The sequence below is a fragment of the Pituophis catenifer genome, unplaced genomic scaffold (genome assembly GCF_029215685.1).
Source record: "Pituophis catenifer annectens isolate HBS135680 unplaced genomic scaffold, rPitCat1.0.hap2 SCAF_2, whole genome shotgun sequence".
Classification (NCBI taxonomy): domain Eukaryota; kingdom Metazoa; phylum Chordata; class Lepidosauria; order Squamata; family Colubridae; genus Pituophis; species Pituophis catenifer.
In genome coordinates this window covers 167,360,858-167,379,325 of record NW_027256882.1, presented here as the reverse complement: position 1 = coordinate 167,379,325, position 18,468 = coordinate 167,360,858, and the positions used below count along the sequence as shown (strand labels likewise).

Sequence of the window (18,468 nt, the reverse complement as noted above, 5' to 3'; positions counted from 1 at the left end):
AATTAATATGGCATGTCTGAAAACCATTTCCAGTTGATAAGAGCATCTCTACCCTGATATGTCCTGCAAGGTTTTTTTCCTTGTCCATTTAGCAGTGCTTTGGTAGTGTCCAGCTCTAGTCCTTAGTACTGTCCCAATTAACATGCTATCTCCTTTCTTTCCCCTCTAGCAACCCGCCCACCTGGAGGCTGCCATATAGATGAGTTCCAATGCCGACTCGATGCCCTCTGCATTCCCATGCGCTGGCACTGTGACGGCGACACTGACTGTATGGACTCTAGTGATGAGAAGAACTGTGAGGGTGTCACTCATGTCTGTGATCCAAATGTGAAGTTTGGCTGCAAGGATTCTGGTAAATGGCATTGCATTATAGGGATGGAAAATGCAACTAGATCATTGCGTACATCTAGACCACTTTAATATAAAAATTCTGTTATATCCAGGACTTATTAAAAACAAGTGTGGTGTAATGAATAGCAGCCTTTTCAGACAATGGCCATTTGTTGCGGCTGGTATGGAGCATTACCCTGTTTCCCCCAAAATAAGACATCCCCTGATAATAAGCCCAATCGGGCTTTTGAACGCATGGCAATAAGGCCAAGCGCTTATTTCAGTGTTCAAAAAAATATAAGACAGGGTCTTATTTTTGGGAAAACACAGTAGTAAATCTAAATTACAATACAGAGCCTGGATAGCTCTGCGGACAAGGCACTGTAATTTAACACCAGCTGTCTGCAATTAAAGTAAGTTCGAATCTTGCCAGGCTCAAGTTTGACTCAGCCTTCCATCCTTTCTAAGGTAGGTAAATTGAGGATCCAGTTGACCCAGTGGGGGCAATAAGCTGACTTTGTATAAAATATACAAAAGTATGAAGGCTATTGCTTAACGCACTGTAAGCCGCCCTGAGTCTCCGGAGAAGGGCGGCATATAAATCAAATTTAAAAAAAAAAAAAGAGAGAGATATTGCATGGGAATAGCGATATAATATAGGATTTTGGCATTGGCTATTACAGTTGCGGCAGATTTCTTGTAATCTTACAGATTTGGGTAATTTTTAATTATTAACATCAACAGAATGTCACAGATGCCGCCTTCTGGGTGCAGGACTGTGATGAAATTCTGCATTACCCAATATAATTACCCTTCAGACATTTTTGCTCGCAGATGTTTATTATAGCAGCAATTGTTTATTTAAAAAAAGTTGAGATGTAGTAAACTGAAACTTGGCCCAAACTGTTTGGGTGTTTCACGGTAATTTGTAAGGGCGCTGGGTCTCATTGTCCCAGTTATGAATGAAAACGATCTAAATAAAAACAATATCTGAGGGGCCTTTGGTGCTCTCTGAGCTTGGTTGTTTTCTTGCTAGCACTGACAATAATGCCTAGTTTGGATAATGAATTGTCTGCAAGAAAACAACCTAGCTCAGAGAGCACCAAGGACCCCTCATTTCAACCCTGAGCTACAAATATTCTCCTTTATTGGAAAAGTCAGTATTTGCCTACACTCAATATATTTTTCCTCTGTCTGCAGTTTTATTAAAGAAGTAAGTATGCATAAGGTCTGCTGTTCTGGCCTGCTAAATAATGAATCAACAAGGAGCTACATATTTCTCATTTTTAAATAAAAAGTCTAGCATGATCTACGTACTCCTCATTCTCTTCAAAGTTTGTATTGTTTTGTATCATCATAATTGCTGCAATACTGTCCGTGAACAAGAGTAATTGTGTGCATACCCAAACATGCACATCACATAGGGTCACTTGACCTACAAAAACCACACATCAGTTGACTCCTTTGTATTAGGCAATACAGGTCAAACAACAGCTGGTGTTTATGATCTTCTTTATTCTTTGGCCCTTAACTAATCCAGAAAAACAGAATTCTGTAGCTTTGAGAGCTTTTTCAGTGTGCTTATTCTTCTCAGAAGCAGGAGGGGAGTGGGATGTAAGAAAACAATACGTTGCTGTTTGAGAAATTGTGAAGGTTACACAGCTGGATCGACTCCTGAGTTTTTATTTTTGTTTTATACTTTTTTCTTCTTCTTCTCTGATTTCCTGATTACTGCTTTGTGAGTTAAAGGAGTCTAATTGGGGAATGAGAGGGACACGGTGGCTCAGTGGCTAAGACGCTGAGCTTGTTGATTGAAAGGTCGGCAGTTCAGTGGTTCAAATCCCTAGTGCCGCATAATGGAGTAAGCTCCCGTTACTTGTCCCAGCTTCTGCCAATCTAGCAGTTCGAAAGCACGTAAAAAATGCAAGTAGAAAAAATAGGGACCACCTTTGGTAGGAAGGTAACAGCGTTCCTTGTGCCTTTGGCGTTTAGTCATGCTGACCACATGACCATGGAGGCGTCTTCGGATAGCGCTGGCTCTTCAGCTTTGAAACGGAGTTGAGCACCACACCCTAGAGTCAGGAACGACTAGCACATATGTGCGAGGGGAAACTTTACCTTTACCTTTAATTGGGAAATATATGGTTAAAAAAAAAAGGGTGGGGTGGGGGGAGGAAGCAATCCTCAAAAAGAGAACAAGGGGCTGCCTCTCCTCCCCAGTATACAGTTAGAGGAAATTCCAGATTTTCTTTTTCCACCTTTCTCATTTGTGTTTCTTAGGCATTTTAAAGATTAAAAGATTATATAATATTATACATTAAAAAGATTAAATGTTCTTAACTTTTGTCTCCATTTCTTTCCAGCCCGGTGTATCAGCAAAGCTTGGGTATGCGACGGAGACAACGATTGTGAGGACAATTCTGATGAAGAGAATTGTGAGTCTTTGGTGTGCAAGCCACCCTCCCACACATGTGCCAATACAACATCTATCTGCCTCCCTCCTGAGAAACTGTGTGATGGAAATGATGACTGTGGGGACGGGTCTGATGAAGGGCAACTGTGTGGTGAGTGTCAGGCAAGGAACAAATTATTCGGTCTTATGTCAATGTTGTCCTTTCTCTAAATGATCTTTTCCAACCTACTGTCTTCTCAGGAACTTGGGAAAATAGCTCCCAGAATTCCTGGTGAATATAGCTCCAGGCCAGTGATGGTTAATCTTTTCGGCACTGAGTACTGAAACTGGAGCGTGCGCTTGCCAGAGCACCGGAGCCCGGAAGAGAGCAGCTGTTCGGTGTGCATGCACGCCAGACAGCTGGTCTGGGGTCCATGTGCGCCGGAACCCAGAAGAGCAGCTGGCACCGGCATGCAAGCCCATAGAGAGGGATCTGTGTGCCACCTCTGGCACACATGCCATAGGTTCGCCATCATGGCTCTAGGCCCTTGCATGTTTTAAAGACTGTTGAGAAGTTAACCTCCATTTTTCCTAAGATCAGGGCCTCTTGTTCATCTCTTGTGAAAAGTGATAAATACATTGCAGAGATGTAAATATTGAATAGGCCTTGTTTGCTTGTTTATGTCTCATCTATGAGCATAAATAGATCCCGTTTTAATTCGGTTGAAGAAACAAGGCAAACATCATAGATACAGCTAATATAGAGGCCTATAAATCTTGCTAGTAAACAGTGAGTGACTTGTTTGGATATTACGCAGTTTAATGAGTTAGAAAGTTCAAGACTGTTGCTCTCATTAGTCAAAATGAGGCCACTGATGCTGTGGATTGAGCAGTAGGAAACAACCTTTGGACCAGAGATTAGTATCTAAACTCGTACTTACAAATGTGCAGTGGAAGATTCTTATTCCATCCTCATGGTGGTAAATTTTAGGTGACTTGCTTTTGTACATGGAATTCAAAGACCTCAGTTAATTCATTGGAGGATTGAGAAATTGGACCCTAAGATTCATTTGTGAATCTTAGTGAAGTGGTAGGGAGCTTGTTTGGGGTATTGAGCTTGTTTTCAGTGGGAAATGGTAGAGAACTTTTTAAGCAATTGTTTGTGGACAATTTGAGCCAGTAGCTTGAATTTCTCCCCATCGTTTTCTGTGCTGTTTCTGATCCAGATCTTTGCTCTCTGAGCAACGGGGGCTGCAGCCACAACTGTACAGTAGCACCAGGTGAGGGCATTGCCTGCTCGTGCCCTCTAGGAATGGAGCTTGGTGCTGATAACAAGACTTGCCAGATCCAGAGCTACTGTGCCAAGCGTCTCAAATGTAGTCAAAAGTGTGAGCAGTTCAAGTACAATGTGAAGTGCTCTTGCTATGAAGGATGGATGCTGGAGTCTGATGGCGAGAGCTGCCGCAGTTTGGGTAAGTCCTCAGTGAGCTTTGTCCGCTTCAGAATAATGTGTTGGACTCATTGAAAAGTAGAGGCAGTGGATATCAGATTTTCAAAATCTACAAAGAAGTGGGCCTGCCCAGTATATTAAGTTAGTAAATATAAATTAATTAGGATAACATTTCACCCATTAAATGATAAGCATCTTGGAAATGAAACCAATCTTGGCTTGTATTTGTGTAAGCACCTACTTTTAAATATCCGTTCATCAGAATCACATGACGTTTTTAGAAATATGTTTTTAAAAAAACATTCACCCACAAACATTATTCTATAGTATGTAGAATCATCCATCTAAAGCAGGGGGTGTCAAACCCACGGCATCACGTTGTAGTCATGTGACATATCACGACTTTCCCCCCTTCACTAAATGGGGTGGGCGTGGCTACCACATGACACATCCGGCCTGCAGTTTGACACCCCTGATCTAGAGGAAGATTCCTTTAAAGAGTATTCTGGCCAGTACTTCAGTCAGTTTGGACACACAACTCTTTTCAGAGCTGAGGAGGCGGTACTGTCCTTTGTTTCCCTTCATCAAAATATTCTCCTTCTGGCCACTAGCTGCTAAAGATCTAGCTTTGGGCATCAGAAAGAAAATTCCTCTTGACACTTTTCCCCACAGACTTTCGTAGAGGGTCTGAACAGGTGTTACAAGGAACCTTGGCTTTGTTCTGAAACACGTCACTTCTCATAATAGGTTGAGGAGTTGATTCTTGGGGGTATGTGGGGTGGATTCACTGTGATTCTTCTATTATTCTTGTGGGTTTAAAATGAATTGCTTGTGAAACTGTAGACCAGAGATCAGTGGTGAAATCCCCCCCCAGTTCTATCCGGCTCACCAAACTGGTAGTGCCGGCGGGTTCTATCCGGCTCACCGAACTGGTAGCACTGGCGGTGGGAGGTTCCGCCCATCTGCCAGGACGTCATTACGTCCCATTTTTTCAACATCTGTGCATGCGCAGAAGGTTCTGCGCATGCGTAAAAGAGGCCCACACAAACTCCCGTTCCCGAACTGGTAGCGAAGGTAAGTGGATTTCATCACTGCCAGAGATGCTTTCACAAGAGTATACTGTGTCCCCTATATGATTCACTGAGACCTTATGGAGAATCATAGGATGGACTGAGAAGATTCGCTTTAATGAAGAACTGATTCAAAACCTGAGTGCTGGACTGCATCCAGGATTTGACTCAAACTGTAAAAAGTATCCTATGAAGAAAAGCTTCAGAAGAGGACATCTTTAGAAGAAAAGGGCAGAGGACTACATGGAGCCCACTGAGGCTTTTTCTGCAGGATACCAATCCACAGATACCCCCCATTCCATCCCTCTGGAAAAATAGCAAAGCCAAAACCATAATGACGGATGGAGTTGTGGGCTAGGTCCCTTGAATCTCTTTTGTATGTGAGAAGAGTAGTAGGTCAGTCTAAGGTTCTTGCCTTTTTGGAAAACTGAATGGGAAAGAGACCAAAAGTGGAGTTAGCAGGAGGGGAGGGGGAAGTCCAGCTTGGTGTTTTCCGGCAGTCAAGAAACACAGCAGTGTTCCTGTCCTTTAGGGACTTGCCTCATTCTGCCATGTTGCCGCTGGCAGGCAAAAGAAAGACAGCTCTGTTCCCAGGGCTCCAGGGAAGGCTGGAAGAGGGAGAATTTTAAAAAGATGCATGAATGTTCAGTTGCAGCATGGTATTCATTCCCTCTTGTATGAAAAAGGGGAGGCTCATGCGAGAGCTTTGGACCTTTGCCTGTGGGAATCGCCATCCACAGATTACCTTGTGACATGAATAAGTACTAGGATAATGAGCCCTTGTCCATATTTCAGGGATTGTTATTAATAATTTATCATGATTTATGGCAGTGGTTATGTTCATTAAAATCCCAACCCTGACCATCTCGGCAGAACAGGAGATGAATAGAATTGGAAAGGCAAAAATGATGTTAAAAACTCAGAAGATTGAAAGCTAATTTGTTCCAAATCTATTTTCAAGTGAAAGTGTTTGCTGCGGGAGCCCTCTCAGGAGATGCTCCTGGGTTTAAAAGATCATGAAAATATAATAGCGGCAGTGATCAACATTCCTCTTTCCATTTTTAGACCCGTTTAAGCCTTTCATCATCTTCTCCAATCGCCATGAGATCCGGCGTATTGATTTACACAAGGGAGATTACAGCGTCTTAGTGCCTGGTTTGAGAAACACCATTGCCTTGGACTTTCATCTGAATCAGAGCTCCCTCTATTGGACTGATGTGGTAGAAGACAAGATATACCGGGGAAAATTGCATGAGAATGGAGGTGAGTACAGAGTGGCTTTGGGCCAGTCACTCTCTCTTAGCCCTAGGAAAAAGACAGTGGCAGACCATTTTCAAAAATATTATCACGAAAACTGCACGAAATTTTCCAGGCAGTCACCAAAGACTGACTCATGCACCTGCACACAGATGTGACTGCTGTAGAGTGATGATTTTTTTCCCCAAAATATTCCCCCCCCGAAAGTTTATACTTTTAAAATATGATGTGCTCACAGTCCATTCTAACCAGGATAGTTAGGCTTCCTTCTCAACCTTGTATTCACAGATGGAACCACAATAAAGAAATGAATTGTGCATAAGTTTGTTCCGCTGTTATCAGCTGTTCAAATCTTTAAGAATGATTGGTGGGAATAAATATATATATATAATTAAAATATGAAATAACAGGGCCATTGGAGTTGGTTAAACATTACTGAAGCTTTTTAGGGCTACTGTGCTGTTAAATAAAAACTTTATTTGCTTCCTGTCTGGCACAGCTGATGAATTGCTTCTTTGTTGGCGACGTTCTTTGTAGTTCATTATTTTAATTAAGGGTCTGTTTATTTTTGCTTTAATTGCAAATGAAAATAAAGCTTTGACAATATTTTTATTTAAAGAAAAGAAGCTTGATGAATTTTGCTGCTTTGGCAATTTTGACCAAAGCAGCAACAGAGGCTGCTTAAACCTTTTGTTATTGACAATTTTTCAGTTTCGGATTGGCCCATGTAATTCATGTGTGCGTTTGTGAAGATAATCACATATCTTTTTTAAAAAAATGCTTTTGGAGAAAAGATGTACATAGCCATGAAAAAGCATTTTCCCTGTGTTAGGGAGACAGCATCTTTTCTAGCAGGAAAGCTGAGATAAAGTGACAGTCTTGTAGGAGGTATTCCCTCCTTTGAGCATCTGTAGAGTTTGTTGGAGGAAAGTGGGCACATCTCACCTCACCCGAATTCTCAGTTCTGGATAATGGGGCTCTGTCTCTTAACGTGACTCATAGAGTGGAGGAAGAGAAGGAATAGCTATCTCATCTCTGTTGATCAGAGAAAAAAGCAACAACTGAGCAATATCAATCTGTCCATCATAGTTCAGACAAGCCAGGATTACTCATTTCCTCAATGAGTGCCTTAGTCCAGTCCGCAAACAATGAATGTTTTTGCCCCTCAAGATAGGATAAATCTAATAATAATAACTCCCATCCCACTACAGGTAGTTCTTGACTTACAGTAGTTCATTTAGGGACCACTTGAAGTTACAACGGCACGGAAAAAAATAATTTATGGTCATTTTTCACACTTATGACTGTTGCAGCATCCCAGAGTTACATGATCAAAATTCAGACACTTGGCTACTGATTCATTTATTATTGGTTGCAATGTCCCGGGGTCATGTAATCAACCTTTTGCGACCTTTTGATGAGCAAAGTCAATGGGGAGGCTAGATTCACTTAACAACTGTGTTACTAACTTAACAACTGCAGTGATTCACTTAACAACTGTGGCAAGAAAGGTTGTTAAATGGGGCAAAATTCAGTTAACAACTGTCTTGCTTAGCAACATAAATTTTGGGCTCAATCGTGGTCATAAGTCGAGGATTAGCAGTATTTGTTGAGCTAAAAGCACTTTTATTTTCTGGTGGCTATGAGGAGGAATGTGGTGGCTAAGACACTGAGTTTGTCGATCGAAAGGTTGGCAGTTCAGCAGTTCGAATCCCTAGTGCCGCGTAACGGGGTGAGCTCCTGTTACTTATCCCAGCTTCTGCCAACCTAGCAATTCAAAAGCACATAAAAAATGCAAGTAGAAAATTGATCTGTCCCCGTACCCACACACACACAAACACAGCCAGCCGAGGGTTAAGGAAACACTTTGGAACGCACCCAGGTCTTATCTCCCACTTGGCAGCACACCGTCTGCCAAATGCCTTTATTTTCACAAACAGAAAGATAAGGTACTTAGCGTACAAAAAGTCCAAGCAGAAATAATATTTCTCTCCGCAGTTCCGAACGAGGCTTTAGTGACTATCCAAGGTTTACTTTTGTTCATTACAAGGATCACTGACCACTACCCTCTATTATATAGTCTCTGGGGTGTGGTCCAGTAACTCAGTTCTAATCCCTAGCACGCCTCCTAAGCTGCTGCAAACGTTTATCACGCCTTCGGAGGCGTGCGTCCAGGAATGATGTTTCTTCGTCACTCTGATCCGAGCCAGCTGTCTCCCTACTGATCTCCTCTCCCTCGGCCGGCACCTGAGACAATGCCAGAGGGGAGGGGCCTGGAGAGGGAGGCCTGGCTGACTCCTCTTCCTCATGCTCGGAGCTTTCTTCCTCCGATGGGACAGGCTCAGAGGGCGGGGCCACAACAGAAAATAGGGACCATCTTTGGTGGGAAGGTAACAGCGTTCTGTGCGCCTTTGGCGTTTAGTCATGCCGGCCACATGATCATGGAAATGTCTTTGGACAGCGCTGATTCTTCAGCTTTGAAACAGAGATGAGCACCGCTCCCTAGAGTCAGGAACGACTAGCACATATGTGCGAACCTTTACCTTTACTTTTATGAGGAGGAATGCAAAGAAGGACAGGTTGTAAGTCGAGAATTATCTGTACTTCTGACAGTTCATCTCGGTTTTATTTTGTGGTTTATTTACAACCATTTGGCACAGGTGCTGTTCAGCATTTTCTTTTGGATTTTGAAATCCGTGTCCCTGTTTCTTTTAAAGATTGAGATCAATTCAGGAAGGTAACATTATGAGTAACAGAAGGGTTGAGCCACTCAGTACTCTGCATAGTAGCCATCCATTGGGAAAGTGAGGAGGAACACAAACTTGCTTTATGGCTGACATAAAGTCTAGGACTCATTGCTTCACTAAATTTAGATAAAGTGATAAAGGGGAATTAAACTTTGCTTTGCAACTGTACCCAGATATTGCTGGGTACACCTTGGCTTGGAAATGAAGGATAAAAATTTGTTCTGACTGACATGGGAGCTGGCCAATCAGCACTGTGCACCTATAGCTTCTGCTTAAGTAAGATAAAAAAAAAATTCTTGAACGTAGTTCTGGGGAAAACGCTGGACCTTTGCCACATTTGTGGTCAGTGTGTTTCCACTGAGAGCTCGCCCGTCCATTAAGTAAGCTGTGGTATTGGAAATCAAATCCCAAATGGCCACATTATGAAACAATTGCCAGCTTCTTGCATTATAATAAGCTCTTTTTGCTGGTTCTGGAAGAGTAAATAAATAGATAGCTAGCAGACTGAGCCCCAGTGAGGATGAACAAATGCTCCTTGGGGTGATTAGATTAGCCTTTCTAATCTGTGTGTAGTAATTGAAAGCCAGTTAACTCAAAGCCCAGCAGGCCTTCAGTTTCAATCCATGAGATGTTGCCCTCAAATACAGTAGACACGTGTGGCTAACTATATGGCAGCTACCGGATCCTCCTCACTCGGATTCTTGGGAACAAAAGACCTTACAAATTTTATCTTTAAAATTCTTTGAAGTAATTATTGTAATCACCACTGCAAAAACCTTGTTTAATCAACGTCTCAAAGAGATATAATAAGCGCTTTGTAAAATTCCCTAGGATACATTTCTTTCCGCTGACAGGAAAATGTGGAGGTGCTAGTGACTCTGTCCGTCACTGCATTCGTCGTAATTTGTGCAGTGCTGAACTATCCCTGGATTAATTACACTGACCCTTTATTGTAAACCCTAAATAGTTCATAGGTGTGAATCTGGATCTTGTATTTTAATGAAGATGTTTTTGTGTTTAGAAAACATCAAAGGAATCATTCTCTTCTCTTCTGAATAGCTTTTTTTAAGTACTTCAGTACAGATAATTGTTGGTTAATGACCATTCATTCAGCAACTATTTGAAATTACAAAGGCGTTGAACGAGGATACTTGGCTGGCCCATAAAGTTGTGGCTGTCACAGCAGTCACATGATCATAATTCAGGTGTTCAGCAACTGACTCACAATTATAACAGTTGCAGTGTCCCACAGTCCCACCATTGAGATTTGTGACCTTCACTGCCAGCTTCCAACAAGCAGAGCCAATGAGGAAGCCAACAGGAGGCCACAAATAGCAATCATATGAAATCACACTTTATAGCCACAGTAGGCATTGCTGTCATAAGTGGGTATAGTCACATGATGTCAAGCTTTATATCCACAGCACTTAGCAATGGGGTTCTCAGTCCCAATTACTAACATTAACTGAGGATTACCTGTAAATTGGTCTATAAATCCTTCAGGAAAAGCTGAAACGTGAAAAGGGCTTGAGATACCTTCAAGATAAACCAGTCTCTCCTTCTCTTTCTGCATTTCTACCATCAGAAATAGCAGTGTTCAATCCCTGTTAAATGATACCTTCTTTCTTTTAAATGTTGATCATTATGTTAGAGTTAATTAGCATTCTCAGAGCTTCCCTAAATGATAATTACAGCCTAGCAACTGTTTCAGCAAAGAACAGGGCCTAACCTGATTAGTGTCTCAACAGAGCTGTGATGGGGCACTGGGTGATCAAGGGATTGCAGAATATCAGGATGGATTTTTAGTATGTCCCCACTAAAGGGTTTTCTGTCCCTTCTCCCTAATCATCTAGCTATGGATTTTTAGAAGAAGACAGTCCTTTAGATTTGAAGCCTCTTGGGTTATTCAGACTTTGATTGTTGTTTAAAAAAACCCCACCCCTTGCTCTCAATAAAGCCATTTAAAATTGAAATTAGTTTTTCACATATCTTTATTTTAATACCTAAAACTAGGAATCCTTTGACTTGTCCAGAGATTAAAGATATAAATGAGGCTAGAAATGAGATTTTACCATATTAGGATCGGGACAAATTTGCAAGAGGGCGCTTGATTTCTGTACATTTTTAGTTTTAATTGTTAACTGTTAGGTATAGCCAGAATTTATGAGGTGTGGCATGTAACTATAGCTTATATCTAAATAAAAGATAGCAGATACTTTGGAGGAATTCCTATTTTACCCAATGGAAAGAAAAGGCAACATGGTGAAAATGACTGAGCTAATTCTCCTGTAGGCTCTTTGGAATGAATTCAGCTACATGCATTCTGTTTTAATAACTCCAGTAATTTAGCAAAAGCATGGTTTCTTTCTCAGAATGGATTACATTTATATGTCACAATAAATTTACTAATCTCTAAAGTGGCTATAATCTCTCCATTGCTCTCATATTGTAAGATACTTCTTGAAGAAAACATTGAATCCTAGATCATCTTTCCCTAATCATTCAGATGTGTGGGCCTGAATTCTGAGAATTCTTCAGCCCATGTAGTCACAGGTGAGAATTCTGGGAATGGGAGTCCATATAAACAAGAGTGCTCTCAAGGTGGGGAATGCTATCGTAGATAATTACTACCCATTCTTCAGACTGTCTGATCTAAGATCCAATACAGAGTAGCAGCAACTCTCTTTCAGACTTTCTGGAATCAGATTGATTATTTAGATGTGTGGATTCTAGATATTTTCAGGCTGAATAGCTTGATAATGTGGTAGGCCATGAATTAAATACGTGACAGTGTTTCTAGTGGTTCTGCTGGTCCTCTCAATGACATTTGGTATAATCCATTAAGATATTTTTCTTGAAATGTTATTACAGAACTTGGAAGCATCTTTACCCATTTTTTAATTGAGAGAGAAGAACTTGGGGAAGTTAGATCACAGAAAATTTTTTTAAAAGATGCTTTCAACATGAAGTGAAGCTTGTCTGGATAATATGAACAATCACTGATGGCTTCTATCCCAACTATCTTTTTTACAGCCCTAACCAGCTTTGAGGTGGTGATACAATATGGGCTAGCTACTCCTGAAGGACTTGCTGTGGACTGGATTGCTGGCAACATCTACTGGGTGGAGAGCAACCTGGACCAAATTGAGGTGGCTAAACTAGACGGAACAATGAGGAGCACCTTATTGGCTGGGGATATCGAGCACCCTCGTGCCATCGCCCTAGATCCACGATGCGGGTATGACTCTGAATGTAGGGGATGAAGAAATCTATGGGCAGGAACTGATTTAAAAACACAGTGGAAGGTTGGATACCACAATAACTTGCCCATGTGGATTTTGGTAAAATATATTAATCTTTTAATCCATTAGCAAACCTCAACCTGCATTTAGCATTTGCACAGGAGGAGACAGTAAACCAAATGTTCACCAGATATTTGTATCCTTAGGAGGGGGCTGGGTTTATTCTGGGATTTGATCCAAACGGGGCAAAACCATAGAATGCTAGTCATGGTCATGAATTTAGCATCAAGAATGCCTGGTGTTTTGTTTATAAGCAAACTTCTATCTGCTACTAGAAAGATGTCCTGGTATTTATTATTTATGTGGTATCCTGTAGAATTTTAAAACCAAATAGGTTCCTTTTAAAGGGTATGTCTGCACATTCCTCAACTGCAGAAATTGAATTAGATCCTCTCTGCAGTGAAATTCCAGCTTTCCTAAAAATATTACCAATGTAGAAGGATACTCTTTATTCCGCTCTAACCCTTTCATAAGAGGTAGATGGGATTGATCATAAACAGACTATTGAAGAGCACGGGAATATTTTCACATCACTTTAAAAACAAAATGAAGGAAATTGTGCCATGTAGAACTGTGCATACAGACTTTCTGAACTCTGTAGAAATGAAGCATTGCTTTTAAAAGCATAGTCTTATAAGATTTGCCTGCATTCGCATTCAACAGCTATGGAGTTTTGCGGAGAGGATTGATATCAGATCACTGTTTAGTGTCTCAAAGAGTGAATGATTGACAGTGAATATTACAGTGTTACAGAGACTACTTAAACTATTTTCCTGTGGCTGAAGAGGCATCTTTTTTTTTTTTTTGACTCTGTGTGTGTGTGCCCACTTTTCCCCCCAGGATTCTCTTCTGGACAGACTGGGATGCCAGCCTGCCTCGCATTGAGGCAGCTTCCATGAGCGGCCAAGGCCGACGCGTCATTCACAAGGAAACAGGCTCAGGCGGCTGGCCAAATGGGCTCACAGTGGACTACCTGGAAAAGCGTATACTGTGGATTGATGCCAGGTGCGGAGCAGCGAGACACCGAATATTCAGGGGTTGAGATTCAGGGTAGAAATTAATCATTTCTGGGCGAGGGGCTGGGGAGGGATTTTTATTGAGAAGCCAATCCAGATCCTCTTAAAATGTCCACATCTTCCCCTTTATAAGAATCTAGGTTTGGTATTTTTATTTCCACTGACGATTGGCCCTTCAAAATCTTGCTGCTCGTGCTACTTCTTCTTCCTTCTTGAATTAGCCTCAGAGATCATTTTACTTAATGCGAGATCACATATTGAATGTAATAATGCCAGTGTAATATAGACTACCATAGCTGCAATTGGGAATGGTTATCTTTGTCCAAGATATGTTTCCACCCCACCCCCCACCCCCCAGAAAACATTGAAAAACCGGAAGCATTTCCTTCCTGCTCTGCAAAAAAGGTTCTCTGTCTATTGGGACTAATTCTACATCAGTTGCACTTTGCAGAGCTGTTATTTAATTGAGGAGAAAGAGAAGAGAGTCTCCTATTTTGCTATAATATCCCATTAAGTCTTTTATCCTGAGAAGGCTGTAAGAACACAATAACTTCCTCTTTTCTGTCTCTCACAGTAACGATACGCATAATTACTATAGTTACTATATTAATGTAATAAAACCTTAGTAAGTAAGACATTATTTGGCTAGCGTATTAAATGCATTTTTTTTGCTATAGATTAGAGACTAATAAACAAATCACCGTGTTTTATAATAAACTTGGCATGCCTTTAATAGACTCCAGGGCAACATAAAATAGGTACTTTGGCTTACTTTCCTAGAGTGATGTATTTCATGCTGAATTGCTTTCTGAAAAGAAAAGCCTTTGATCGCGTTGTATTTTTCCATTTATAAGTATCTTGCTCCCTCCGTCCTTCGTCTTTCTTTGTTTCTCATGTCTTACTTGCAGCTTCTTTGCTTAGCCATATCTTTCATTATTTATTTATTTGATTCGTCAGGCAAAAATTACACATTCGAACAAAGAAAATAAGAAAATGATCTTGTGGTACCAGTTCTACTTTGCACTCACATGTTCCCACGCAGCTCTCGAACTCGTGTCTCTTGCTTCTCCTCTCTCCTTTTTCCCGCTTCTGGGTATGTTCATGTTGATTTGTCATCTTCTTTCCCCAGGTCAGATGCGATCTATTCTGCCCTCTATGACGGCACCGGCCACATTGAGGTGCTGCGAGGGCATGAGTATCTGTCACATCCCTTTGCTGTCACCTTGTACGGTGGCGAGGTGTACTGGACTGACTGGCGCACAAATACCTTGGCCAAGGCTAACAAGTGGACAGGCCACAACGTCACGGTCGTGCAGCGAACCAACACACAGCCCTTTGATTTACAGGTCTATCACCCCTCTCGCCAGCCTGTAGGTGAGCCATGATGAGGGAAAGGGGGCAGTGGGGGAATGACATCAGGTTTCAGTCTGTGAAGTCAACATGGGCACCAGAAGTTTGTCACAATTGCCACAGCTATCTACTGCTGTGTTTTAAGGTAGCCATGCTTGGCTCCAGAGACTTTGCATCTAAAGGATACAGGAAGAAACAGTGACTTCCACTGATGTGTAAATGAGCCTTGATAGTACAGGGGTTTAGTGCACCCTGTTATTAAGACCAGCTGCCTGCAATTTCTGCTGGTTCGAATCTCTCCAAGGCTCAAGGTTGACTCAGCCTTCCATCCTTTCTAAGGTAGGTGAAATGAGGACCCGGTTTGTGGGGGCAATAAGCTGACTTTGTATAAAATATACAAAAGGATGAAGGCTATTGCTTAACGCCTTGTAAGCCGCCCTGAGTCTCCGGAAAAGGGCGGCATATAAATCAAATTTAAAAAAAAAAATAAAATGATGCGGCCAGTGGAAGCTAGTTGGGTAAAACTAGATTGACTATAACTAAGAGTGTTTTTTCCCCTTTAATTGGTATTATTGCTTTCTTTTTTTGGTGGTGATAGTCCCAAAGAGGCTCTCTCCAAAAGGCGGCTAGATTTTCTTGTGTTTTTTTTTTCTTTGAAAACATTTCGCTTCTCATCCAGAAATGTTTTCAAAGAAAACAACAACAAGAGAGGAAAGTCCAGTTGTCTTTTGAAAAAAAAAAAGCACCCGTGGGGACAACCATGGCCTGGATGATTGAGAATCACCACCAATACTTGGAGATGGTTGGAATTTCACAAGAGACTCTTTATAGTCATTGTGCTCTGCCAATGAGTATGGTCTCCCCCAGGCACCTATTTGCCAATTTTTGGTATTATATCTTTCAGTAAGATGAGAGAAGCAGTTACAAGTGAATTGATTATTTGATCATAGAAGCTTTTTATTTATTCCCCAGTCTCCTAATAAAGGCACAGATTCTGGATTTAATTTCACTGCTCAGGGACAGTACTATCTTGGATCCATTGCCATGTAGAGCTTATTTTTCAGAAACCAGTGTCTATGCCCATGTCTTTACCTGCTTGTATCAATTTCTAAAAGACTGACTTTCCATAGTATGTTTCGTCATAAGCAAGATTGGTGTGCTGCAAGAACATCTAAATTATGAGGCGAGGGAGGAGCGGTTTTAAACTAAAATAATTCCTTCTCTGATAAATTGCAGAGGCCATTCTCATCCAAGTATAGCATAGTAGATAATGATCTCCTTATATGGTTGTAAGATGCATATATTATATAGTTTGTGCACTTAATCCGGGTCACTTAAAATCCTGGAAATTTCTGTCAGTTAACTGGCCTAAATTAGAAGGGGAAAAAAATTATTCCAACAGTGATACTATTATATTTGGCATGGATAGATGGATAGAGAGGTACATACGGTACACAGACAGACAGACAGACAGACAGACAGACAGACAGACTCACTCACTCCAAGGATTTACATACCAAATTATGTTCTGATGTTGATGGCAAAATAACAGAATTACCTTAAAAAGAACAAATCTACAGTAATTATATCTGTGTATTAAAGCTTCACTGTGGAGTGGTGTGGTGGCCTAGACATGGAGCTCTCGCCTCACAATCAGGAAGCTGTGAGTTCAATCCTAGATAGAGGCAGATATTTCTCCCTCTGGGCACACTGAGAAATTATCTGCTGAACAAAATTCCGCATTGGCGACAGGAAGGGCATCCGGCCATTAAAACACTCTGCTAGCTCCATTCAGTTTCCCAGACTCCACCCCACAAGGGATTATGGGGTCTTTAAAAGAAGATTTAAAGCTTCACTATGATTTATTATTAAAAATGAGATGGATACACATGGAGATTTTTACACACTATGAAGTACTTGTACTTACAAGACTCTATTTTCTGATAATTTGGAAATTCTCCGTAGACTGTAGGATTGGCTTTTCTCCTGGTCTGTCTCTTACATTTTCTTTTTTGGCACTTGCACTTTTTAAGGCAGTAGTGCAGGGCTCTCCCAAACTTGGCAACTTTAAGACTCGTGGACTTCAACTCCCAGAATTCCTCAGCCATCCATGAAGTCCACAAGTCTTAAACGTTGTTAAATTTGGAGATGCTTGCTCTAGGGAGAGCAAAAGTACAACCCTACAATGCTGGACAATCCAGAAGTCCAGTCACAATGGCCTATATATATATATATATGGCTATATATGCCATATGCCCATCCCCACACAGAGCTATGCATTCTGCTTTATTTAGAACAAAGTTGTGAGGAATGTAATCTTATAACCTTTTTGTTCTTCTAGCTCCCAATCCTTGTGAGGCCAATGGAGGAAAAGGCCACTGTTCCCACCTCTGCCTCATCAACTACAATGGAACTTACTCCTGTGCTTGCCCCCACTTGATGAAGTTGGATAAAGACAATGCCACCTGCTATGGTAAAGGGAGTGAATGGGATCCAGGGTAAATCGGGAGCTTCTCCTGCAAAGATAGATAATTTGAGATTATAATAGTGCTTTATCGCTTCCTGTCCCTATCTTTCCCATTTATTTTAGCTATTGATACTTCCTAGGCTATCTTTCAGAATGGTTCACAGGTTTTTAGCAAATGAGAGTAAAAAGCACAGGAATGTTTAAATGTATAGCCAAGTTTTCACCCTCTTGTATCAGTTTCTAAAAGACTGATTTTCCATAGTAGTCATAAGCAAAACTTGCATGCTGCAACAAAACATTTAAATCATTCTCTGATAAATTGCATCACTGAAACCCCAAAACAGGTTACTTTCCCATCTCTTCAGGCTAAATGTTTATTGATTGATTTATTCAATTTGCTAAATATTTAGAAATAATTCAATTGAGAAAAAAAATTAAACTCGCCCTCAGTCTGAACTTTGGAAACTCTTATACCCCAGACCTGTACCATTAATGAATAACCTATTTAAGAATCTTGCAAGTTTTGGAAAGTCTTTATACTTGCAGAGTCCTGATGATAGTTAGTTTCCATCACCTGGTCTTGCCTTTTCTCCCCATCTCCAGAATTCAAGAAGTTCCTGCTTTATGCACGCCAGATGGAAATCCGAGGGGTGGACATTGACAACCCATATTACAATTACATTAACTCCTTCACTGTGCCTGACATTGACAATGTGACTGTGGTTGACTACGATGCTCTGGAACAACGTATCTACTGGTCAGATGTCCGCACACAAACCATCAAGCGGGCATTTATCAATGGAACTGGCGTTGAAACAGTTGTTTCTGCAGGTGCGAATTACTTATATTGTCCTCTCTTCCAAAGCTTCCCAACATTTGTATTGCTTTTTGACTTGGCTATTGTTAAATGAAATTCGAATATTTGATGGACAGCTTTTTAAAAGGCATTAGAATATTTAACTTTTACATTTTATTTTAATTAAGTTTAATGCCAGGCACAGGAGCATTCACTGAGTTCAAAGCACAGTTTATTATTGCTACCTATACACAAGAATCTGGTCAAATAACAGGCAAAGCTAAATTGGCA

General features: G+C 41.0%; 1 protein-coding gene across 1 annotated transcript in view; it reads left to right on the top strand.

Annotated features, from left to right (window-relative positions):
* LRP1 (LDL receptor related protein 1) overlaps positions 1–18,468 on the top strand; it is a 331,544-nt gene that overhangs the window by 219,544 nt on the left and 93,532 nt on the right. Inside the window, exons 22-30 of the mRNA XM_070938005.1 lie at positions 170–352; positions 2,694–2,894; positions 3,949–4,194; positions 6,308–6,505; positions 12,280–12,484; positions 13,389–13,553; positions 14,694–14,938; positions 17,256–17,387; positions 17,985–18,212. Of these exons, the coding sequence (XP_070794106.1) occupies positions 170–352; positions 2,694–2,894; positions 3,949–4,194; positions 6,308–6,505; positions 12,280–12,484; positions 13,389–13,553; positions 14,694–14,938; positions 17,256–17,387; positions 17,985–18,212 (1,803 nt within the window). The remainder of the gene's footprint in view (positions 1–169; positions 353–2,693; positions 2,895–3,948; positions 4,195–6,307; positions 6,506–12,279; positions 12,485–13,388; positions 13,554–14,693; positions 14,939–17,255; positions 17,388–17,984; positions 18,213–18,468) is intronic.